This window comes from Filicampus tigris, chromosome 11, assembly GCF_054856515.1.
Source record: "Filicampus tigris isolate MCC_2025a chromosome 11, RoL_Ftig_1.0, whole genome shotgun sequence".
Taxonomy (NCBI): Eukaryota; Metazoa; Chordata; class Actinopteri; order Syngnathiformes; family Syngnathidae; genus Filicampus; species Filicampus tigris.
This window is the reverse complement of record NC_141227.1, coordinates 21,128,150-21,154,815: the sequence shown is the minus strand read 5'-3', so window position 1 is coordinate 21,154,815 and position 26,666 is coordinate 21,128,150. Positions and strand designations below refer to the sequence as shown.

Genomic DNA, 26,666 nt, shown 5'->3' with positions numbered 1-26,666 from the left:
GAATGGATTCGAACACCACAAGCATAACGTACATAACATACTGTACGTTATCGATAAGTGGCACCAAACCACTACTTTTCTTTTAGATGAGGTTATGGCCTGTCTAAATGAAGCTTCTCCCCTCATTTTATGATATAGTTTCTGCACCAAGATGCCACCAGATGGTGCCAAAGCGCAACATTTCTTTTCCACAGAGCCATGACTTGAGTAAATGAAGCTCCTCTGCGAACTTCAACATAGTTTATTTGCATCAAGATGCCACTACGGTGCCAAAGTCCCATTTTTCTTTTAGACAGGGTTGTGGTCTATTTAAATGAAGCTCCTCCAGTAACTTCAACATAGTTCATTTGCACAAAGATGTCACTAAATGGTGCCACAGCATTACTTTTCGACAGGGTTGTGGCCTGCGTAAGTGAAGCTCCTCCCCTCATTTTAACATAGTTCCTTTACAACAAGATGCTACTTGGTGGTGCCAAAGCACTACGTTTTTTTCAGACCGTGCTGCGGCCTGCGTATATGAAGCTCCTCCCCTCGCTCGGACATTTTTTTTTTTTTTTTTTTTTACAGAAAGATGCCATTCGATGTCCTTATATTAGACAGGGAATAGGTCAGCTTTTCGGCAAAAATAAATGATAGGAAAGAAGATTCAACTTCTGCATTTCACTTTACGTTGCGCTCTCAGGCCGAACAGGACAACGGCCACCCGCTGCCGGCCTACGCCGACCTCATCATAGAAATCCTCGACGAGAACAACCAGGCGCCATACTTCCAGTTCGTCACATACCAGGGCTACGTGAGCGAGTCGTCCCCGGTGGGCGCCACCATCTCGGCCGGTCTCAACCTCACCGCGCCGCTGGAGATCGTGGCGCTGGATAACGACGTGGAGGAGGTAAAGCCCGTCCGACCTGTAGCGCCGGCCAACCACAGCCATTGTCCTTTCACACATGCGTCCGAGAATAACCGTCCATGTTTACCAGTCATTTCCCGTGTTTGTCATCATTGTAGCTGGCTCCTGGTGATACACCTGTAGGTAAACGGGGAGGCTTTCCAAAGCTCTGACGCACAAACAGACTTGAGCGTGTCATGGGGATGTCCTGAGTTTTTTCCAAGTATCAAACATACGGTGGAGATAATGACTTCCCTGTACAAAACGGCTTCCTGATGGTGCCGCATTAAACCCGCATTTCAGTTCAATTTGGTTGAGGGTGCCGCCGAACGGACGCTGCACCACGTTGGCGCTCGTCGGAAGAATACGCGCGCATTTAGCGCAGACTGCAAATAGGTTGCGATTCATTTGCTGGCTAATGAAGCCAAGATTGGCGCTCGGCCCTGCAGTCCCACTCGGGACATCCCTCCGTCACGTGCACGGTCAAAGCGCTCAGGACTCTTGGAGACGATAAAGATGACAGAGATGCTCGATTGGCACTTGATTACGTACACCTGCGCAATCCAATGACAGAATAATGCGCAGTTTTGAGTCACTTGCTCGAGGTACTACAAGTGCTACTTTCTTCCACTACTACTACAAAAATTACGATCACTAATACCAGTACTTGTACCACTGTGAGTAGTACTCCTATGACTACCGTATTGCTGCTACTACTGCTATTATTATTAACACATGAACTACTTTTATTTCTATTAGATCAACTTGTATTAGTGCTTTCTTTTACTACTACTATTACCACGACTACTGCTACTACTACTGATATTGCTACTACTACACCACCTGCTATCGCAGCAACCTCTATTACTATTTTCTTTTACTACTAGCCCACTACTACTAACACCACACCTAATACTACTGCTACTATTATTGAACTGCTATTACTCTTTACTACTTCTATTATGACAACTACTATTACGACTACTATTACTACTGCTAGCAACTAATAATAATACTAATGACTACTACAACACCAAAGGTACTACTACTACTACTAAAGCTAATATTACTACTATTTGTAATATTGTCATTGTAATATGTGCTAGGTATAGCATATCATATTTAGCAATTGTGAATAAATAAAATGGTCTTGATGAATAATTATGTGTTAATATATACAATTGTTTCATAAATAATCGCATTAAGAGAGTACTCTTTAAAATATATTAGAGGAAAAAAAAATTGTGATACCATTAACTTATTCACTGCCAGAGATTTTCAGACCCTCTTTTACCCTAACGTTTGAAAAAAAAAAAAAAAAAATGAAAAAAAATATGAATACATTCTTGGGATTGAATGGCTGGACTCTGAAAAGACAAATAGATACGTCAATGGCAGTGAATGAGTTAAATATATTATAGTATATTCCACTCATTCATCCACCCTGAACTGCTCGCCGGCCAATCACAGGGCATTATAATGTTGCTATAAGACAAAAAGGAAAAGCACAACTAGTAATGATTAAGAACACTGAATCGGTTTTAACAAAAGTATCCCAAGAGGCGTGAATTTAGCAGTGTGTTTATTATTGTGGTTGGTTTAGAATTGCATCGCGTTATATTATGAAGAAGTTTTTCTCACATTAAGATACAAAGGACAAATTTGTCATATCATTAAATCATCCCTCTGGAAACTGAGCATTATTATCTTTGTAAAAGGCAACATTATGGACAGCGCTCTCATTAGTTTGTGAAGGTGTACCAAGTGAGTGTAGGTCGTGGTGATTCGGTGAAAATGTCAATCTGTTATTGAGTTGTGTGAAAGCGTGTCTTTTATTGGAGTGTGTTGCTGTGCCGCCATATACTTTGCTTGCATTTCGAATCCTGCTGTGTCTTGTTATTGTTGGAAAAGGGGACTTCTCTGGCATGCATTTGATGACATAATGCTGTGTTTGTGAGACCTTTACGATTATACAATTCTATATATCTTCCTCAAACAGACATTTTACCATTCTCAACTCACCTTTCAAAACATCATCCCCCCCCCCCCCCTGTGCATTTCAGGAGAAATTGCGAAGGGTAGACACGCGGAACGTAATCGATAATCCCCTCTGTTGTGATGTTTACCAAAGCAGGCTGGCAGACGCTAATCGAACGCGCCGATGACCACGGCCGACGCGCAGACAAATAAGTTGTCCGCTTGTGCGAAAGCTATTGTTCGTCAATAGCGCGCATCTTATTTTTATTTGTCTTTGTGGAAAACTGAGACTGGAGGTGGCTGTTTGAGTAGAAATGATTCTTTTACTGATATTGTCACGTTAAAAAAAAAAAAAAAAAAAAAAAAAAAAAAAAAGAAATAAACACTGATCGAGCCTTCCTCCGACTCCTCGCTATGGGGATCACACATCTGCCTCCCTCAGCCTTAGAAGGGACGCGGAGCGTTCACGTCGTCATGGTAACGCGTTTGGTGTTGTGCTTCCATGTCCCCGCTGTCGCAAGACTCGAGACCCCATGTTGAAGATAACCCTAGACGACTACACGGCCTTCTTCAGCCTGACCTCCGCTGGCATAATCCGCTACCTGAGGCTGCTGAAACCCGTCGACCGGGAGAAGCAGATGACCTACACGTTCACGGTACGCCCCGCTCCTACTTGCCGCGGTAAATTATCGCCGACCTTTGACCCGCGTCTCCTTTTGTTTTGTTTGTCTGGGACAAAGGTCAGAGAAGACACAAAGTTAGGGCCAGGCACTTCCCGCACGATGTGACCTTTAGCAGGCATTCGGCGGCACCGTATGTTCCTGCGAATGTACGTGCTTGTGCCAAGGCAAGGCAAGGCGGCTTTATTTAAGCAGCACATTTCATACGCAAGGCAACTCAATGTGCGTCACACAAGCAAAGGTAACAAACAAACACCGACAAGCATTTACAAACTCAACAGTTAACGGCATTCGAGAGCTAAGCAGAGAAAACAAAAGTTACGGAAATTACCAGATGGTATTACGCTCGGGGGCGGACCTCACTTCTGTTGGCAGCTTGTCAGGAATGTTCCAGGACTGCTGCCGCAAATAATATACAGTAAGTCCAACGACCCTTCCGCCGTCACAGTCTGTAGGCGTAAAAAGCAGGATTGAAGACGATTTCAAATTAGGATGAGCTTCACTCTCTTCTCAAAATGTACAAAAATGTCCCAAAAAGTAGTGGGTTGCCATCTAGTGGCCGACAGTGCAATTACACGAAAATGAACATGTCTCAGAACTAAATACGTGATGTATAAATTGTACCAAGAACATATATCATTTAGAAAATATCAACCCCACATTGAGTTTCTCCGCCGTTGACTTTTTAGAGCAACTCGACAAGCGAATTGCAAATTCAATGTTCTATCATGTTCAACCTTGAAGCCACACACTCATTTTAACACGCAGTAGCATTTTCATCTTCTTGGACTCGGCTTTAAAGCGTCATGGTGCCAAGTTCAATTCTTCAGTTAAAAAGAAGCTGATTTTTACAAGGCTTTAAATGAGAAAGACTGGCACTTGGTGCAATGGGTCCGTTTAATATGAAGTGCCGCTTAATCAGCAAAAGGTAAAATCGGGTGTAGAAGGCTTCTTTCAGAATGGATTCTCCCATTTTATTTTATCGCTCTACCCACTACATTTTCTAATCTGGCTGCCAAATCTTGATAATCAATATGGGAGGGAGAAAAAAAAAGCCCCTAAAAAAACCTTCTTTGATCCATTTACAGGTTGTCCTGCAGGTGAAGCTTTATACAAGCGCCCTCAATATCGCTCCTACGCACGCTGCTTGTAAAGTTTTCGATTTAATAAACACATCCTTCTCCTGACAGATTAACCTTGCGTCAAACGCGAATGTGTTGCAATAAAACCTCACCCACTTGTTTTATTTCACCTTCAGCATCCATCTGGCAAAGGGCAGATGCAAAAGTCCTTAAAATATTTTGATTATGTTATCATTACTCATAGTTCACATAGGGGCCAATCTGATTCACAAATTGAATAAATTACGCAGGGCGAGTTTGACAAGAAATTTGTTTGTTCTTCTTTTAATGATGTATGGCTAGTTCGGATCAAACGGCGACTGTGATCAACAGAAATACCATTTCAAACTTTTTTTTAAAAATATGTATGGAAAACGGCATATAACCGTCTGGAATAATGAGCTGATAAAAAGCAGACATCTTAAACAAAAATAATAATTAAAAAAAAAAGATTAAATATAACAATAAATGCATTCATATAGATACAAATAAATAATAGCAAAAGGGTATGAGCAGGTCCTCATCTCATTTCATAACTTTGGAAAAATAAAAAATAAAATTAAAAATGGTACGGTAATTAAAAAATTTACATTGTCATATTAAATACACAGTAGTACATACTATATAGATTTATGTGTTGAATATGAATAAATACATACTGTATGAATTGATATAAGTGTAAATAATATAATTGTGAACAGACCCTCAACACATTTTCTTACTGGGGGAAAATACTTTGGAAATACTGTAATATAAAATATAATCAGAAATATTATAAAGTTACATCAACAATATGAAATACACAAGAGTATGTATGGACTCAATTATAAATATGCATGAATATATTATATACAAACTGAAACTTGTTTAAATTATATACAAGTAAACAATATTACCAAATATATTATATTGTATTATCATAACCATAAAATAAATAACATGATATTATAATTTGGGATGTTCAGTACAACTTTTTTCAGAGTATTGAGTACCGACACCTCTAGTACTTTTGCTATATACAATTTCATTTCACAGAATGACAAATGTGTCAAACGGCCGCAGTACAGCACCAACTACAAGCTTGGAGGACTTACTCGACGTTACATATATATATATATTTTTCCGCCTTAGGTCTCGCTGGCTGGTATCGGCAGCCAACATGATTATCCGATACCTTAAAAAAAAGACCGATATCACCCCGGATACTAATCCTGGCATCGGTACTCATCCATCCCTAATTATAATACTACATAAAATCTTAAAATCTTGGTTGTATATTTTCAACTATATCAGTCGTCCTCATACCGTTGAGGCCCTATAAACAACAAACATATAACAATATAGTGGCTCTAATTCTTGAATGTTAAATGTCATATTTTTCTACAACCTCTTAAAGGTGAACTTACGCATCTTGATTGTGTTATTCCAAATCGTGCAATCTTGGTCATGCTTTCAGACATCGTAAACAAGCAGATAGCGCTCAGCGGTGGCCTTGTCCTGCCTTCACCTCCTTTAAGGACAATTCCGTAACACTTGCTTGTGACGCTCTCGTCGAATCTGTACTTTTTCTGTCTCGCGCGGCCGCAGCAAATCCACCCTGCGCAATATGTTTATCGTTCGCGCAGATGGTGGCGTCGGACGGCGTCCAGCGGAGCGGCCCCGTCGCCGTCAACATCTTAGTCATGGACGCCAACGACAACACGCCCACGTTTGCGCAGGTGTCTTACAGCGTGGACTTATTCACAGACATGCAACCCGGGGAGACGGTGCTGCAGGTAATCAGTCCGCACAATAACATTTCTGCCCGCTTGTTCCGTTCTCTCAGAAACCCACAATCTTATCTGTAGTCTCGACACGCAGTCATCCGCGCCGCCGCCACATGGGAAGCATTTTCGTTGTCAAAGGTGTGCTTCATATACAAGTTGCCTTAATATAACCACTTCAAAGTAATTTGGATTGTATCCTGAGCCATAATGATGATAACATAACCTGTCTCTGGCTGATTTATTTATTTATTTATTTTTTCTTTGACTAGCGAGCAATATGATGGCAATGAAATCAACTCACTTCGCAGCAAGCAGGATTTTGGCAGATAGTGAACGCTTCTTGCAACGGAGGCTTAAAGCTGTTTAATGACACCTCCAGTTGAAGTTTAAACTTAAAACAAAGAAAATTGCACATTGTGTATTCAAAACAACCGAGCAACATTGCCTTACGAATGGCTCGCTAGCTTACTGTTAGCATAAAGTATGTAATGGAAAATGTTATTCACTCGCGCCGATAGTTACGGTTTTAAAACCCATGAAGAAAAGGATATTTAAACACAAAATGGTGGAGCAATACATGTAGATTGACAATATAACAATATTCAAAGGCACGTTTTCGTGATCCTTGACGAAGAATTACAAAAATTACCAGGGCCCGTTTGATATGGATTTTTTTTTCATGCTGATTCCAAATTAAAATTCTGATAACCGACCAATCGGCTGTTTGATTAAGAAAAAAAAAAAAAAGTATATAATAAGTCAAATAACTTTTTTTTCGTCACTTAATGCTCACAACAATAAAGGTGAATCAAAGGCAGACTGTTTTTACAATATTTTACGTTAATATTTGTTTAACTTTACAACGGAGAGAAAAATCTTTTTTTTGCGGGGGGGGTATTTGAAGTCAATACCACTGTATAATGTGTAAAAAAAAAGCAAACAAAACAATAAAATCGTTAAAAAAAAACTGCTGATTTTTGAAGATGTTAAAAGAGGTAATATAACTCATTTAAATCAACTCGCTGATTAATCGGTCGGGCCCCCAAATTTCACATTGTCTTACTTGAGTCCCTTACAGTAGTACTAAAAGAAATGCTATTCTTCTACGTTTGTGTCTGCATGCCTGTATTATACTGCCTACTAGCGACCAAGGCGGGAACGGCAGCAGGAGCAGCGCAATGAATTGAATTGCAGCATTACACCGTGTCATTCTTTCCATTACATTCTGTTTAATTATGTTAAATATTTTTTATGTTGCTCTAAAGTACAAAATTACAGAGTACTGTTTTTCTAAAAGTTTTTTTTTTGTTGGAGCGCGTTGAGTTGTTTCTGAGCATGGTCACGTAACCCGTTTCTTCGTATCCATTTTATCAGCATGAGCATTACTGAGATTGGAACATAGACGTTTTTATATGAATTGCTTGCAGCAAAAAGCAATATACATTTTCATCATTTCAGTCATTTTGTTACTACGACACTCCAAACACTGAAGTTATCATTAGCAGTGGTGCGACTAAGTAAATGATCATACCCCACCGCGGGGACCTTTTACAGCGCATCGTACACTTGTTGCAGTCTTTTCGGTATCATAAACAACTGAAGGGTGCCCCCTCCGGGATTCAAACGCGGCTGTTTAGGCATCCGCGCTGGATGACTAATATCGTCTCTACACACGCCGGTAAAAAAAAATAAAAATAAATAGAGCAATCAATAGGTCGTGAGGCTTGTTTTCTTAGTCATATGTATGAGATTACTATAGGTCGACAAATGTTTAGCACTGCCGCCGATGCGTGCAAGTGCATTATATTCACAGCTGTGGGGGGGGGGGGCAAGGAGTGAAATGGAGCCAATTATTTATTCCACATTGTACAAAAGGGCTTGGTGGTGGAAAATAGGCCAGTTGCACAAAAGCCACACTGACTCGTTAAATGTCATTTTCACTTGGCCTTCAGTGGCTGATTTACTCCGCCACTATCTGGTCACAACCGTTAATACTACGGCCAATGTGGATTTGGGCAAACGAGAGCTCTGGTCGCCGATTAATCGGCCGGTAATTTAGAAAAATATATAATGGATAAAATGACTCCTTTTTGGTCACTAAATGTTTACAGGCGGAACATTTGAATGTTTTGCAGGACTTTGTCCTTTTGTATTGGTTGAACTCTACGACAGAGAGAAAAATTGGCAAAAATTGGCTGATATTTTTTGGGGGGGGGGGGTAATGTCATTATATTTGCCTTCTGTTCTAATATGTTAATCTGTAAAAATAAAAAATGCAATCTGCAAAACACAACTTTTTTTTTATTTTATTTTTTTAAATATTTTAAATAATTAAATTGGCTTAGCGATTAATTGGGCCCCAATAAACACTATACAATGTCCCAATATAACAGCACACAAGTGTGCCACACACAGTTCGTCACCTGTAGCAGTTGGGAATGAATATTCTTTTAATATGACAAAACTCATCTAAATACAATATATAACATTCACCAGAGATGCTGAGCATTAAATATTGGAATGTATGCAAACTGCTACTGACAAACCGAGCTACTTAGCACTGTGAAGCAAATTTGAAATGCGATTGGTAAGGAAACATTATCATTGGTAAAATATCTATAACATATATATATGTATATATATAAGTTCTATAGGCCAGCATGACTTATTCTTAAGGCCCAGGGCAGGTCAGATTGTCATGGTAACACACAGAAGATGAAATCTGATTCGAGGAAAAAAAAAAAAAAAACGAATATACTGTACATGGACGTGTACTGGAAACAGCGCAGCTAAAAAAAATGCTATGAAATGAGTAAAATGTTCAAATGTATTTTGGAAACGTAGGTTAGTGTTTCATATATTTTGGAGAGATGCCACTCGATGAAAAACACAATGACACAGCAACACGAAATGCATTTAAAAAAAAAAAAAAAAGCTTTACCTCCAGCATCAGCACAATAGGATTTTTTTTTTTTTTTCTTTTTTTAACGTTCCACCTACTCTGATTATGTTAATAGTTTAGGGACATTATCCCACCCCCCCACAGATTCCATTATTGCGCTGTCTTAAAATATCATTGCTTTATTGCAGCTGTGCACAAACATGCCGTTGCCAATTATTAGCGTGCGCGCACGTGCGCGTCCTAAAAACGTAAATCCATAACCCCATTCGGCTAAATCCACTCATGCAGGGACTTCCATCGTTTTCATTTCCTTTCCATTCGAAGTTCGACTCCGCTCATTTGTCTTTCTGTCCCGCTCGGAAAGGTCGACTTTAATCTGTTTTAAAAAAATGTCCGTTTGGCCTCCGTGAAATGAGGCCGGCGGTCGTGCGGCGTTCGGCGTAACCGGTATTTATAAGCCCTTTATGAAAGAGGGTAAGCAAGGGAGGTTCCCTCAGGCTGCTGCTGTTTTGTGTTCGGTGCACCTACTTGTACACGAGAACAAGGTGCGGTTAGTTTAGGATGAAAGTTCCCGGGGCCTGAATGACGTACGGAAAGCCCGGCGAGGCTCGCAATTACTCGCGACGGGCCGCCGCTGCCGAATAATTGCCTGAAATCAAAGCGATATCCCAAGCCTTATACTTTCATTTTCAAAGCGTAGACTCCATTCGATGCAATCCAAAGTTGTATTGATCTCTATTGTCAACAAGTTGCGACCGCCCTCGGCGAGGATTTCTCTTCAATGCAGCGCGCGCACCTTTAATGTTCCAGAACAAAGCCGTGCGTTTCGGTTTGCCGGTAGCCAGGCGTCAAAATCGGTTCAAGTCGTTTTTCGCGCTCGAGCGGTGTAAAAGTGCCGAGCTGATGCGCCTCTGTCTTTCTGTCTTCCTGTGTTCAAAGCTAACGGCGGAGGATGCTGACGAGGGGCTAAACGGGCTGGTGACCTACGAGATCCTGGCCGGGGCTCAGGGACACTTTGTCGTAAATAATCGCACGGGCCGCATCACGGTGGCGCCGGGCGTCAGCCTCGCCGTCGGACGATCGTTCGCGCTCACCGTCAAGGCGTCTGACAATGCGCCCGAGTCCCTCAGAAGGTACGGTGGCCTGCGCACACGTTCATTTGTGGGATGGGCAACAAAGCACTCGCAAAAACGGGAAATAAACTGGAAAAAAAGTAAGCACCAGTCGGATGGACAGATGGATCGATGGGTGGGTGGCACGGTTATAAAAGTTTGGGAATTCAGTTCCTTTTTATTTAGCTTTGACTTTTGTTTTTTAAATTCGGTTAGTTTTAATGTGTTTTTAGAGCAACTTTGACCTTCTTAGTTGAGTTTTTGTTAGTTTTACTTTTATCAATAATATATGGAATATTTGTTGAGAGCAAAAGGTCCAAAAGTATTGCGTCATAAAATAAGGTAAACAACAGTTTAACAATTGGCCTTCCTTCTTCTGTACCAATGTAAAGCAATACCAAAATAAAACCTTTTTTTTTTTTTTTAAATCCTCATGCCAGGAGCTCCATCACCACCGTCTATATCGAAGTGTTGCCACCCAACAATCAGAGCCCGCCGCGCTTCCCTCTGCTCACTTACAACCTGGAGGTGAGCGAGGCCACGAGGATTGGCGCAATCCTGCTCAATCTGCAGGTGAGTTGTTGATTTCGGGCTGAAAAATCAGTGTGGATCATTGAGACCTTCGCCCATTTGTTATTATTCCATTTTCCAGCGCTATGTCCAACCCTGACCTCAACAATGTTCCTATCGCTATTCATTGTCCTCTCAGCCCTAACCAGAACCCTGACCCTAGTTTAAAAGCACCCCGCTTATAGACAGGTGCCGCATTGCCTCTCTGACCACTCACTCTACTGGGAAATGTTCGCCTAATACAAGCCGCAATCTCTGTTTCTTAACCACTTTGGGGCTAACCCCATTAACCCTAACCCTGACATCCCCTGACCCATCCCCCCCCCACAGCGCTAATTTCTCTCCGTAACCTGTCAAGTGGAAAAATTGAAAAAAAAGTCTCATCTTTGGTAGGCAGTCTAAACAATAAATAACTAAAAGACTTTTGGGGCCTTCTCCAATACGTGACAAAACTTAGTACAGAAAAACAATGACTTTGATTGATATGACACTATACTGTTGTTTCCCTCCAGAATTATCATTGAGGTTTTTCTTATTGATTTCTGTGTGTAGCTTTATTAACTTTGGAATCGAGTGTCGTATCGGGAGTAAATGACAAACTTCAAACCTTCGCAGATGATTTTGACTATCCTCAGTTTGCCCTTGTTTTGTGTCTTTTGGGATTGGCTGAAATGAAATGAATGTTTTTGTCGGACGTAATAGTTGGACATTTAATGATTTCTACATATATATATATATATATATATATGTTATACATATATAGATTTCTACGTATATATATATATATATATATATATATATATATATATATATATAATGCTTTGTCACACTGCACATATCGTACTTGCGTGTGCCTTTACTTATCATCAACCATATGTTCTTACTCAATTCGGTTGCTCAGCCTTTCCCTCTTTAATGGCATTTTAAAGGCTCTGCATTCTCTTCTGCCCCCAGGCCACAGACAGAGAAAATGACCCCATTGCATATCACATTCTGAGCGGAGATTCCCAGAATGTGTTCAACCTCTCCGAAACGTAAGTCCGCGGCTTTGTCCCCGTGTGTATTGGCTGCTGAAACAAATGTATATTTTCACATGAGATGCTATTATGGGGAATTATCTTTGCCGAATCTTGACACTTGATGTGTTGGTTCAAGCGTGGTGATACCGGTTACCTGCTTTGACGCCGCAAAGTATCCTAACGAACCGGCTCGCGGGAACATTTGAAGCCGAGGAGAATTGCAGCGAACGAGCGGTGCGCGGCGCGCACGGCTACTTTATCTCCTGTCTGAAACCGCCCTCTTTTCAAGCCCCTCTGCTGTCTCCGAGACGACAGCGCATGAAACGCCACGTGTCACGATTCTCAGGAAAGGGAAGCCTCAAGAGGCTGATATGAAAGCAAAAGAAAAAATCTTAGCTGTAAAAGCTACAAAAACGTCTATGTGGAGAATGGGGATCAAGGTTCAGGCTAACAAAAACGGGGCGATAATGAGTAGCCTTGCTAAGCTTATGCGTGGACTGATAATGAAGGTCATGGAAGGGTAAGGAAAGGTTTGCAGAAATAACTCAACTGCATACATAAAACCCGAGAATGGACCAACTCTCCCCCAAAAAAATGATGCCACCATTTTTATTTTTTTTAAATTTTTTTTTACCTCTAGGGAGGACATGAAACACAAACAGTTTCCCACCCGCCTTGCTCTCATATTCAAAATCAATATCGGCATATAAAAAATCCCACCCCGCTCTGCCGCCTATCGCGTGGCGAGGAAACGCCATGAAATATTAAGGTGCCTTTTTACCGACTCGTAAATGAGGAAGTCAATTTGGAGTGCCAAGACGCGAGGAGATTCAAGACGCACGCACACGCACGTGAACACGCACACGCCTTGCCTGCCTGTTTTGTCTCTTACACACTTTGCGCTGTGGTGCTTGATTTAAAGACAATGCTGTACTTCCCCATGGATGGCGCTATATGTCAAGTTAATTTTATTTAAATGGTGCCAATATACAACAGAAGTTATCTCGAGGCGCTTTAAATACGTAGCCGGTCTCACACTTACGTTACTGACATCGCATTAATGTGATAATAATAATAAATAATATTCAAGTGTTTTTCACAGGACTACGACGTTATAGAAAGCGGTTTGAGCATTTCATTGATATTCTACTAATTTAAAGTAAAGCTGCGCAAGCCTGTTAAAGCAACACCGTGTCATATGTCAGTTTTTGTTGATTATACAATACAGTACAATACAATATAATTTTATTTATGTAGCGCATTTCACAACAGCTACAGGGTTGATCCCATCCTCCTCAAAGTTGCTTAGTGCCAGTAAAAACGATACGGACCACGACCCCCCCCAGGGCATGACAAAAGTCCCATTCAACTACTTGTACGTCAGTGTTTCATCAAAAGGGTTGTGAAATTGTTTTTATTAGGGTCGAATTCTTGCCCAGTGCTGCTTTAATAGTGACTTGAACTCATTGAAATTTGTAACGTTTTGCTACAAACGGTGGATTAATGACTTTGACAGCAAATCAAGATTCTCATCATTGAATGGGTCTTACGAGCGGGCTGCTGACGCCGACTCCGGAGCTTCTTCACAAGCTTCGTTGGACTCTTCTGTGGTACCAAACGCGCTCCACCACTGCCCGGCTTCCGCGTTTCAAGAGACACAATTTCAACCGAAAATCGGGAAGAAGTGTGTACAACATTATTAGATTTCATTAACTGTGATAGCGCTACGGTGATTAGCAGTGTCAATGGTATTAATGCTGGGGAATTGATGTAAAAGTCTTCCCAGAAACAGGCAGCTACTAATTAAGATTATTATACAGCAATTGTATTGGAACTCATTAGCTTGTACTGTTTTCCCATCTCGGTCATTGTGATTCCCACAGTAGTGCTGGCAAGCAGCTAGCAGCTGGCGGCAACTTGCATGCTAACAACAACAAGCTGTTGATTCAGGCTACCCATGTCCCTGAAAGTTAGAAAGTCACTATCGCGAAATAGTAGTAACTGTAAACTCATATGTCTTTTGGATTATTTTGATTCCCACCTATCATATTGAAGCTACAACGTTGGACATGTCGAGAATAGTGTGCCTACTTAGAGCCTCTTTTGTTAAACTGCAGAGCTTGTTGACCAGAGTGGCTCTCCATTGAAAATCACTACTGATATCTCCTGCCTCATTCTTGTACGAAATCGAATTAGTGACACCAGGGTGGCCGTCGGGAATTTCGGGAAAATATGTTCAATTACCCGAACGGCCGCTATATTTCCGGGTTAAACAATACAAAACATGCATGTGAGCTGCGACGCTGTGGAATCTCAGATTTTGAATGTCTGTGTCTTTAAAAGGCCGGGCCTTGCCTGGCGAGTGACGTGGGGGTCAGCAAATGCTAGCGTAAATTTGTCTGTTGTAAACTGGCATCGGTTGCTGTGCAGCTAGCGTACGAATTTGCTTCACATGTGTTTATTATGTTTGTGTGCATTCAATAAAGGGATTTAAAGTGCAGCGCTGGCTGCGACTATCCCTGGCACGTCTGATGATCTCTTATAGCATACAATTACACCACAAAATTCACTCCCTTACATACGGCACAGTGGGTCGGTCTACATTTAAAAACGCTTCAAAAAGGCCCAAGCAGATGCCGATGTGGCACACTCTGAATTAAGACTGATTAGCTGCTACTCTTGTCTAGTTGTACATACAATCCACCCACCGAGACATTTTTCAAGCCTTAAACTCCTTCCCGCGCTGAAATTCTCGCACTGCTGCTTTTCCAGACGACACTCGGCGTATGCCGCCGCTTGTGTTCAGCTATTATGAAAAATGGGCGCTCCGGTCCATCGCTTCTTACAAACGGGGGCAGGTCCCCCCTGAGACGGGATGCTGGAGACGGTCGCCATAGCAGCAGAAGCTATACAGCCGAGTCTGCGATGGCAAACAAAGTAGACGCGTTAGATCATATTCTTGTGCTTGTAAGGTACCAGAGCAGTGGTTCTAAGTGTGCCAGGTCAACGGTCTTCGTTGCAAAGAGGCCCATAGCGAGTCAGCAATGGATGGCAAAGCGCCGGCATGAGCGCCAACTGAGCGTAATTCACAAGACTCACCCTGCCTGGTACGGTTGCTGACCTCGTCATCCCTTATACGATCACATCGTCCCATCTTGTGAAGTCTACTTCCAGCCGGATAACCGTAAATGATCCGTTTCCACGTACTGTATAGAGAAATCAACTGTTCCGTTCATAAAATAGACTTAAGGCTGTAGCTCCGAGGTTTGATTGATGCCGTCTGTGTCGAGCTATCATATCATGCCGTCCACCTCTATGCCGTATATATCGATCCACGTTCTTTCACTACATCATTTATCCCCGTAAACCTGAACAATGGTCAATGTATCATTCCGAAATGTGGAACTCAAGTCGATTTACAGCCATTAATCCTGTCTGGAGTGAATCATTAGCGTGACAGCTGTACATTTATCACGCCAGAGGTCTTTTTCTTAGCCGAAACCTCCTTTTTTTTCTTTTTTTTTTTCCTTCTCTCTTTTGCATCTCATCTACCAACAATAGCGCTTAATCAAACGAATTACGATTTCTGCATATTAATGCCTCAGCTTCCAAGTAGTTGTCTCCCTTTTACAGTACAACTGTCGAGTATATCGGTATTCAGATTTAGGCTGTCGGGTGTGAAACACAAAAATAAAATCAAAGGTACTCATTTGTCAGAAAAAGGAGCCGCTACTTGAAACTTGAAAGTTATGTTAGCCATGCTACTTAGCTAGTTATCTGAGTCTTTAATTTAATTTCATTTGCTGGTTCATCCTGGTTTTATGTTTTCTTCTTCTGTTTATTAAATCATATTCTTAGCTGCTCTTTGCAGTTTCACATTTTGTCGATTGTTTATGAGAGTTCAAAGTGTCATTAAATCCCCCTGACTCAGTTGGGCTAGCTGTTCATCTCTTCAACACTTCTGGGAAGTGATACACAATGAGGGTTCAGAACAAATGTTTTTATGTTTGGTTTCTATTTTTTTAAACATATTTAAAGACCTTAAAGCATTTTCAGTGCAATAAATGCTATAAAAGCGTGCCAGGATTATACTGTATTAAAATAGGGTATTTCTATATTGCAGACTTTACTTCTTATTACTTTATTCGTTTCAAAGGCCATCATACGAACGTGAAAATCCGTGCCACGCATTTACCATTACCAGGAGCGCAAGCGAGGAATAAACTGAACAAATGCTATTCATGAATGAAAAGGTCATCCAGTTAGTCACGTGTGGTCCACAGCAGCCTTCAATTAGAACGGTAAAGGAAAGAACAGGACGACGGGGAGTTGTGGCAGTCATTATTCTATTATCCGCGTGTTCCGACGCATTTTGTTTGCGGTCCTGGCAGATTCTCTCCTGGGTTCCATTGTTTTGTGTGTGCTGTGCGCCCGTGAGTCTTTGTATTAATGCACTTGCTCCCGCTGCCATGTCATAGGCCGGCATGTGTGTTTGTGTGCAAACAAAGATAATTCCGCGTGCTGCTCTCGGGAAAATGCGGACGGCTTCCCTGCCAGCAAATTGTCGCCTGCGCGCAACGGTGACTGGAACCGCAACTCGGATTCTTGCTGTTTGTTGTGCGTCTGAGTGGGAAGCATGGGAAAGTCTCAAAGCCCACCTGCCCCTTTGCCCGGTGGCCGGAATTCATGAATGTGCCTGAATTATAAGTAAATACGTTCTGGTAGAAGCACGCATATGACATATTCAAGTGCTTATAAGGGACAAATAACGCGGGAACGTTGTTGTTTGTGAAGATGAGTATGAATCTGATGAATTTAACGCAGACATTTCCTCCACAGGATCGGTCTTCTCATTTTGGATAAACCCCTCGACAGAGAAACCAACGACCGCTACCGTCTGGTCGTCACAGCCTCGGATGGCAACCCTGGAGGGGTAAGACACAAGCCGCTTTATTACCGCCGTCAGCGTATGTCTGCCCTTCTGTTGTCGAAAGCGGGCTGATATTATTGACTTGTGCAGGTACTTAACGTATATTAAACATTCCATGTGGGAAAGTTAGTTCTACCGACATCTGCTTGTAAGAGCAAAACTGCATTCCCACCATTTAGGTGAAGACAATATTATTTTCTGTTTTATTCTTCCTTCTCCTCACAGTGTTACTTTTGTACAAAATACTGCAAAGTTCTGTTTGATTTGCACCCGATGATACCATCGTTTAAAAACCGTTGAATTATGACGCTCTTTTTTTCTAATGAATAGCTTTTTTTAATCAACAAAAATGTAGATTTTCTACGTATAGTTTGATTTCCACTTTATTAAATTCTGATTCTTAAAATTTTAACCAACTTCAGTTATGAGAATATTACATTAAAATGATTATTGTTGAATTTTTGACTAACTAGTCACATTTTTGAAAAGACAATATTATTTTCAATGTTTCTTTTGTCATCACAGTGTTACTTTTGTGGAAAATCCTATTAAATTCTGCTTTACACACTCTTGATGCCATCAAATTTAACCCAGTTAGGGCAAAACATTATTTTTAAATGATCCTTTTGTTTGTTTTTTTTTTTTTTTTTTAGTTATGAACCCAATTACAGTGCATTTTGAGGCCAAAAACCGAAATTTGATGATAAAATAATTTCAAAGTAGTTAGGTTACAGTATTGTTGTAAATTATGATTTAAAAAAAAAAATTATTGAAAAATCTAAGTTTTGTAGTTTGTTAAAACTACTGTCTGGTTTATTGACACCTGATGGACTGCAGGTATTGTTTTTTTTTTTTTTTTTTCCCGTCCTCGGAGTGTCTGTAATCCCTCAACCGTCAGATAAGAGTTAGGGGACCCTCGAACACCCATTTCTCTGCTCCCCACTGATAGTCGTATAAACCATCTTAATTTAATTAGATGTCACCTCAGTTGGCCGGGTTGGTTCAGCTGTCTCCGTTCGAGGCCGAGGTGAAATGCGGCCCCCTCCTTTGTTGATAGTCTGATCGGAAGCCTCTCTTCATTCTCTGGCAGAGTGATGATGAATACATCTTTTTTTTTTGGAAAGAAGCGTGTAGGGAGTGGTAGGGTGGCAATGGGGCTATTCATCTCACTTGAGATGAACAGATTGTACGAGCCAATAACCTTTACCTGTGTTGTGCGAGTTTTAGATCGAGGCGCAGCAGAGGGAAACGTCTCAGGCACAAAATAAATTGCCGCGTGACTCGGGTGTGCCAAATGTCAGCGGCGGGATGAAAAGCTGTCACAACAGGAGGGGAGTTAAAGGAGCAAGGGAGTGAAGGAAGAACTCCTTTTGCCAGATAAAGTGCTGCGAAAAAGGTCGGAAACCAAAAAAAAAAAAAAAGATCAAAAATATGCGCCAAGGAGGGGAAAGGATCGAAACTCTGGACTTGGGAGGTGTACTTAGAATTGGATTGGGGTAACCATGGCAATTCATAGTGACGTGAACGCAGACTGTCGTCGAGATCAGTAAAATGGTCATGAGATAGTGACCGAAAGGACAAGCTCTTGGATACAAGGGCAGGAAATGAGTTTGCTTTTCAATTCGCCTTCAGATGTAGGGTGAAGAGCTTGGTCACTTGAATATCAGCTGGGTTGGCTTCGGTTTTGACCGCGGACGAGTAGACTTATTACACATTATGGGTCTTCCAGTTGACTTGGCAATGCCTCAGAGTCATTCAGGTGGAACTGGAGGAGCCGGCCAGAGACAGGGAAGTCTGGACTTCCGAAGCTAAAAGGAGAAAAATGTACTTTGGAGGATTCCGAATTCTTGTTTCTGAACCATCTCTTTTAGTGATGGTTCTCATTGAGAAGACGCTGAATTTTCAAACGCCCAACAAGGCGTTGAATCCTTGAAAGTCCAACAATTTGCCGGTTGAACAATTGCAAATTTAGCCAATGTTTTCAAGAAAAATCATTCTTAATTCATTCACTGCCCATTATGTATTTATTTGTCTTTTCACAGTCCAGCCATTCAATCCCAGGAATTTATTTAAATATTTTTTCGAAATTTGTCAAACGTTAGGGTAAAAGAAGGTCTGAAAATGTCTGAAGGTGAATGAGTTAAATTGTACAAAATAGCCAGCATGCGTCTCCAATCTAAATGTAGAACTGAAGACGCCTTTTGGAATAAATCTTCAACAACCAAGAAGAATCCAGTTGCCTGGATTCCATTGCGGACTACCATGACCTAGTTAACTTAGAATCTATGCGGACCTATTGACTTTTGAGTAGTTTTGCTGTAATTCTTCCACCTAAACTTTGCGCTGTCCCTCAGCTCATTGAACCGGAGAGACGTTTTCGGGTGCGTTTCACTTCATTTGCAGATTGGTGCCATCAGACACATTCATAAAACACCGTGAAAACTCTTATTAAGTAAAAAGAAAATGTCCTCATTTCACTTGCCAAGGGAGCTAATCAAAGATCTCACCACTGTTACTTTCTTCTTTACCTTAACACACAAAGATTCAAATGTGAACCGTAGAAGGATGAACATGAATCCAATTACCTTTAGTGCAGTGCGTATGCGCAAATTTGTGCTTAAATTGTACGTACGAACATTAGACGCACAAATCTGCGATACATCAACTGGGTTCCATTCTGCCGACGGAGTTTCTTTGCGTCCTAAAGCTCTTTCCTCCAAACTCTGAGGACCTCTTAATTTGATTCGAGATCGCCTCAAGAGGTTTGCATTTAAAGCTCAATTACATGCAGATGATTAAGAGTGCATGTCATTTCAAGGATTTATGACATGGAGATGATGAACTAAGAATACATTTTACAAACTTTATTTGCCGGTCGAAATCTGACATCGTCCATACCTCCAGCACAACTTGCTCCAGCTCCGTGCGACCAATTCCAAAATCAGTATTCCCAGGTGTGAAGTCTGTAATCCCGACTACCTCCTGGGCTCAAACATCAGCCGGGATAACATTTTTTTTTTTTGTTCCGTTGCTCTCGGCTGACGCGCGACGTGAGTCCTAACAGCATACTCTTATCCACGGCTTCCGGTCAGGCTTGCCGCTTGAAAAGCCGACGCGCGGAAGGGCCCATCTCTGCGTCCTTTCGGACACCACGGCGCACGGGCGTTTGACTTTAAATAAATAATAGCCGCTCGTTAATCAGGCTCTTGGCTCTTGCGGCTTTGATGAGAAAATCCACACCAGGATGGTGACACTAATTGGCTCCAGGTCTTCTGCAAAGTGAAGAATAAATAGAGCCTGTCACCACCACGCCGATGTTAATGATACCCCGCTAGTGCATCCCATCGTGGCGGTGGATCAAGCGGGCCTCATGTGTGACGGTTTCCAGCGTGTCAGCTCCCACGTGAATGTCTGCAATTACGCCCGAACAAAGCAAACAACAATTGCGGATGACGCCCCGTGAGGACGGCGAGGTGGAAGAACTAGATCGTTTCCTCTGGGATGGACGCTGCTCAAGTTGCCAGGGCAAACTTCAAACGTACGTCTGGAGGGAACTGTTGCGAAGGCCGACCACTCCCACTTTGCAACCATCCCCTTCAAGACGGACCGTTTATTCCGTGATTAGCATACGGCTGCGTTCCCTGTCAGTCGTCTTTGCCAAAGACCGCCACGGATTCTGCGGCGATGCAATTGCGGTGGCAATCACTTACAGATGGTGAGTGTTTGAGTCTTTTCAAATCCATTCAGTTTCTTTTGCCCTTGCAAAGTAGAGAAATGAAAAGTCGTTTAGTCAAATAACTAAAAGAACGTACAGCGTCAGGGCATGATTTTGGAAAAATGGATTATAGAAATGCTCTCAAAGACCTTCATCAAAGACATGGGGAAAAGCATTTCACCTCGATTTAAAAGCGTTTACATGGGTCTAACTTCAGTTTGGCATCTTATTCCATGCGCGCGCAGCATAACAGCTAAATACCGATCCACCGTGTTTGCTGACCCGAGTCTGCTGACCTCAGAACCTTACCGGGTTTATATTCCATGAGCGTTTCTTTAAGGTATTCAGGACCGAAGGACCATTCATACCTATGAACAATTTAGAGTCGTCAATGACTCTAACATACATGTTTTAGGAATGTGGTAGGAAGCCCGGGGAAAAACAAAACAAAAACTCAAGCACAGAGAGAACATGCAAACTCCACAAAGCGTAGAGTTAAGGCTCACTAAAGCTTTATAACCGTAAAAGAAATCCACTCAAACCAGTTCCTTTTGGAATGGAACGCTGGTGGGAGTACAACAGCGAGCAATCCATCGTAGCACGACCAAATCTAAATAAAACACTGCCCCAAGCTCAAACTTCAACAGGAAAGACTCTAAATAGAGCATGGACAAAGGTTGGGAAAACCAAGGACGATCTCCACAATTTCTGTGGAGAAACACAAACGATGAACCTCATCCTTCAAGACTGCCTCTTCGTTTTGATTCGATTTGCTTTGGTTTCATGTTCGTTCCCTTTCGTTGGGACGTGTGTTGTTTCTTTCTTCTTTTCAAACGAATGCAAATGTCCCTCCCCAGACATCCACGACAACAGTCGACATAGTTGTGACGGACGTCAACGACAATGACCCCGAGTTTGACCCCGCCTCCCCGACCAACTTCACTGTCCAAGAAGAGGAGGCCAATCTGTTTGTGGGACAAGTCAAGGTAAGATGAACGCACGAGGCCGCCATGCAGTTTGGTTGCCGTTTTGTTCTTTTTGTGCTGCTCCTGGCGCCATCGGGATGACCCAGCATGTCATTTTCACTGCCCGAACTTGGACTTTAACAGCGTAATTGATCATCAAACTGACTTTGTTATTAGTGGTTTAAATGAATCATCCCGGATTTAATGATGAAACCATGAATGGGTACATGAGAATTAACGGCTATAGCCACTAAATTGTCGATAGAGCAATAAAATCAATTGGTCTTGGTTTTATTGCCCTTCTTCCCCGACAGAGTCACTGCCCCATTTTGCATATAAATAGGGAATTCATCTGAAAATGATGATGAAGAGTGAAACGGAACATCTCATCTGATAGGGGCTAGTCTCTTTGATGTTCGAAATGTTGCAGTCGTCATTACGTTCAAGCGATTTTATTCAGGAAAATCCTGTATTGATTTTGAAGTTAATGCATGTACAGTATTACGTATGATACAAATAAACAGTTGTTGCGCTTTCCTAAAAAGATTATAAAACCGATGTCGTTATTCAAAATTGTTCATTTCGATTGTATCGGTCGCAACATTTTTTTTCAATTTGAGCAAATGTCATTTATTGGGGAATATTTTTAGGTTTCACTTTAAATACAATACAATACTTTTTTGTTGTTGTTAATATCAGGATTTGCCCTTTACTTGGAGCACATGCTTGGATAAATCAATAAAAAGAAGAGCTCTTACAGTTAGTTCAGTCGCTTGTGGGCCACAGCAGCCTTAAATTAGAATAGCGGTGAATGGCGCAGTCATTATTCTAGCCGGGTCTTGCCATCCTTTTTGTCTGTGGTCCTGGTGGATTCTCTCCTGGGTGCAATTGTTTCACGCGTGCAACAATGCAACCCTCATAAAAAAAAAAAGAGTCACTAAAGTGGGGTGCACAAATACTGACAATTAGGCCAAATTTGAGCAATTTTCCTCCCCTTGTGTCGGAAAAGGCCCGATTGTCGGATGGCTCTGAAAGATCATCCTGAGTGATTATCCTCTGGTGTGGGTTGAGTTAAGAGTGATTTTTCCTACCGGACCTACAAAGTATTTGGATTGAACTGCTTGCGCTATTTCCAATTGTAGTTTTTGGTCTCCAAACATGAAATAAGCCAAGGTGCACTTAAACGACTGGATGAACAGTACTTGAAATTAATAATAATAACAAAGGGAAGTATACACTTTTTGTGTATTTCTAGTGTGCAAAAAAAAAAAAAAAAGTTACTGGGATTAATGGTGGGACTGTGAAAAGACAAATAAATACGTCAATGGCAGTGAATGAGTTGAGGAATGAAGTCCTCCTCGTTTTTGGATGAATGTTTATGACAAGGCCTTATGCTACTATATTTTAATGACTTAAGAACAAAGCATTTTTAAAGACATTTTACAAAAACAGGGCACACTCAATTGAGGAATTACAACAGTTTGTGCCTCCATTTTCGGGGGCTCAAAAGTTTTGGGGTCAAAAAGAAACCATTTTAATTAATAGTTATTCTTTAATACCGAGATGAAAGAATGAACGACTTTTTGAAGGCAAAGCAAGGGAGTATTCTTTCATGGCCGAGTCGGTCGCTTGATGTCCCGCCAATAGCGAAGGCGTCTTACTTACTGAAGACAAAGAGTGAAGTCGGCAAGACCCGCGGTAAAAGCCATTATTTCGCGAAACCTCTTTGAAATTAAACTTGAAACGAGAGGAGACTCCGTCTTTTTCCCGGCGGAGATAGAATTATATGTGCATTTCTCATTTCAAAACACGCCGGTCTACCGGCAAATGTTAGTTTATGACGTGCGAAATAGACGCTCAAGAAGCCGAGTTGCCTTTTGACTCTGGTCCAAAGCGCGCCTTCACAAACGCAGCCAGCGGCCGCGTTGCCGCCTGCTTGCCCGGATCCTCTCGTCTCTTTGGCCCCTCCGTCCCAGTCGGTAAACTTCGCCGTGCTCAGCCTTTTCAGGACTGCAGCGCAAAGTACATTAAAGCTGAGGACATGCCTCCCCATCCTCGTATGCGCGCGCCAACGCCGAGGCTGGAGATGAGCTTGATCAAGAGGGCTTTTTATATTCTCCGCACGGCGCTCCACTATAGTAGTTTTGCTGGCGTAAAGACACGACAATGAGGTCCGCCATTGGAGAAATCACTTCAAAGCAGTCACTCAATCTACTTCTGGATAAAAAGTCAAGAATGGAGGCTTTGTGTGCCCTCCATGCAGCCATTCACCAAGGGCACTTTCCATAAGAAGACATATAAAGAAAGTACAGTTCAAATAAAATGCTGATGCTAAAATCTCAAGGAGAACATTAAACGCCATGTCCTCAAACTTTACAATGCGTCAAGGTGGTCATACACTCCGTTTTTAACTACTGGGCTCGTTCTTTTTTTTTTTTTTTCCCAAAGTACTTAATTGCTTTGCACATAAAAACAAGCCTGATTAAGAATTTTAAAGCACTTTGTCCCAGAGATGGAGACAAAGGTGTCATCTAACACAACCCATTTAGTTTTCAGAAAAATGTAAGAAAACAGAATTGTATTTTATTCACAGTGTACTGCGGTAACGTTAACAATACGAATGGAAGTGAAACAGGTGCAATTAGAGGAAACGAGTCTCGTTACCAACTGTAGTTTAAGTAGAAAAAAGGTCCCAGTCACATTTAAGTAAAATAATCCGATGAATGTCAAAGGATCTTTCCAAGAATATATTTTATTTTCACGGACCCCTTGCAATTACACCACGGACCAGTAGGGGTCCGATGAGCCCCGGTTGAGAAACACTGATTGGATGAGGTGGCAACTGCAATCTTGTTTGATGATTTTATTTATTTATTTATTTATTTATTTATTTATTTATTTAGTTCTATGAAAACGTTTTTAAAAAATGACAGTTATGCTATCTGGCTAAAATCAAATCAATTTTCCCCACTGAAATGAAATGCCATCAATCCATTCAAGACCCCCGCAAAAAATGACAAGAAAAACTGCTCTCACACTATTGAACTGTAGTTAGAAAAATAAATTCATTTAAAAAAAAAAAAAAAGATGAGAAATGCGACAAAATACCTGTAAGCGCAAAACACACTTGACCGCAAGGTCACCAACGTGAATTGATGGTGGCCGGATGTTGTGAAGTTTGCCAACATCTAGCAGTAAAGTGTCTGAAGTTCAGTCGCAAGTTAAATGTTGCCACATCACACACACAAAAAAATGCCCTCGTAGGTTAAGGCACCCCCGTGTTAAATATTTAGTATCATTTTATCACTATGAAATATCTGCACCATTGGCATTTTCTGTTTGTTTATTCATGAGCAGGAATAAGCAGAACATCCTCAGTCATATTCCATAAAACGTGGTGCACAGGCCAAGAAAAATCCTATTAAATGTTGGTGCTGTTCCAAGATGTTCTTTTTTTTTTCTTTTTTTTTTTTTTTTTATCATTGCAAAACATGTTTTTGGCATTTAATTTTTCAGTCAACAATGTTTGAATATTAATGACTACATCCAGGCATGAACACCCAGGACAGTTGGTGTCCAATTTGCTGCCCTCAAGCAGGCAGGACGATAGATTAAGCAACTGCCTGCACACTTTTCCTTTTTTATTTTTAAAATTAATTAATTTATTTTTTAAAAATCTTTGCCACATACAGTATATGCTCCAAGCAGAGTTGCACTTAAAGGATTACATGGAATAAACAGTGCTTCAATTGCACCAACAATAACACATTGAAGTGTAGACTTTGAGCTTTGATTGAAAACGCTTCACAAAAGGAAGATATTTACGTTTGAGGGATTTCAGGCATTTTAATGCAGAGTGCCTCCATTTTCAGGGGATTGTGATCATGTAAAATATTGGACAAATCAACCCTGCAAAGGAGCATGATTCGCACAAAATTTCAAAAGTAAAGACTATGTCATTTTCCAAATACTCGTTTCCAAAAAGAGACTACGGACCAAATTGCAGCTTTGCTCATTGTGCTAATGTGCTAATACGAGTGCAGCCGGTGTGATGCGTCCTCCATTATGCATTCATGCTGTTGGCTGCGCATTGACAGCTGATCCCAGCTCTGGGATCACCAGAAGACAATTCCATTAATAGAATTCCGACCTACTGTTCGCTAACAGCATGCTTGTTGTTAAAACCGTTTGGGCTCAATTTCATGCTGCAAAATCCTGTGCTCTATATTTTTTGCCATTTGTCATATTATTGTAATTCGTACCACTCACCTTAAACAGAAACTCAAGGCAAAAATGTTCTTTGCAATAATATGTTCTATGGTATTCCGATTGATATTGTTTTAGTGGAATAAAAATCAAGGAAATGAAACCATCCATTTTCATCAATCTCAGGATACTAGGTGCAATTTTGTCCTGTACCGCCCTCCGCTACCCACTGAAATTGAGTTCAAAGTGCCTTCGGGCTCGCATTGTGAACGTCACGGCTCACCTGTTTCTTGGGCGTGGTTCCATGAGCTTCGCAATGCGAACCCGAGGGCACTTTCAGTACAGTTTAACTGTAAGTTTCAGTCAACAGCAACTTTTTTGTGTTCCTAATTTTTTGGGGTGTGGCAAAAACAGCTGATAAGTGACATGGTTGGGCAATGGGAAGAAAATATTGCCATTCTACTGCAGACTGAGATGACCAAGGTCAATTCACAGGTATCCTGTGGTATTGAATTGGATTCTAGCTCTGGTGGCACAAACAGGATTTGGGATTTGTTGGGATAGGAAATTTGCTAGATGGCGCAGAATCCAATTTTCAGGTCATAATAGCGGTACGGTATTTGATTGAGCTGAGCGGAACGTCGTTGTCACGCATCCCACAGCATTTGAGAGCGGGTACTCTAGTTTGAGTTTGCATGATTTTGAAAACTCATTTTATATACTGTGCAGTTTTTTCATCAATAAAATTTGTCAGGTTGTTAAAACGTTTCTCAGTGGTGTGTCAAGTTTAGAGGACATTTATATTTGGCTTGCAGGG

General features: G+C 41.4%; 1 protein-coding gene across 2 annotated transcripts in view; it reads left to right on the top strand.

The window, feature by feature from the left end:
- LOC147140109 (protocadherin-15-like) overlaps window positions 1-26,666 on the top strand; it is a 216,314-nt gene that overhangs the window by 123,557 nt on the left and 66,091 nt on the right. For both annotated transcript variants that reach the window (XM_086045495.1, XM_086045494.1), the window contains 8 exons: window positions 683-889; window positions 3,385-3,519; window positions 6,290-6,439; window positions 10,272-10,465; window positions 10,885-11,017; window positions 11,969-12,048; window positions 16,873-16,966; window positions 21,536-21,664. In XM_086045495.1, the coding sequence (XP_085901621.1) occupies window positions 683-889; window positions 3,385-3,519; window positions 6,290-6,439; window positions 10,272-10,465; window positions 10,885-11,017; window positions 11,969-12,048; window positions 16,873-16,966; window positions 21,536-21,664 (1,122 nt within the window). The remainder of the gene's footprint in view (window positions 1-682; window positions 890-3,384; window positions 3,520-6,289; window positions 6,440-10,271; window positions 10,466-10,884; window positions 11,018-11,968; window positions 12,049-16,872; window positions 16,967-21,535; window positions 21,665-26,666) is intronic.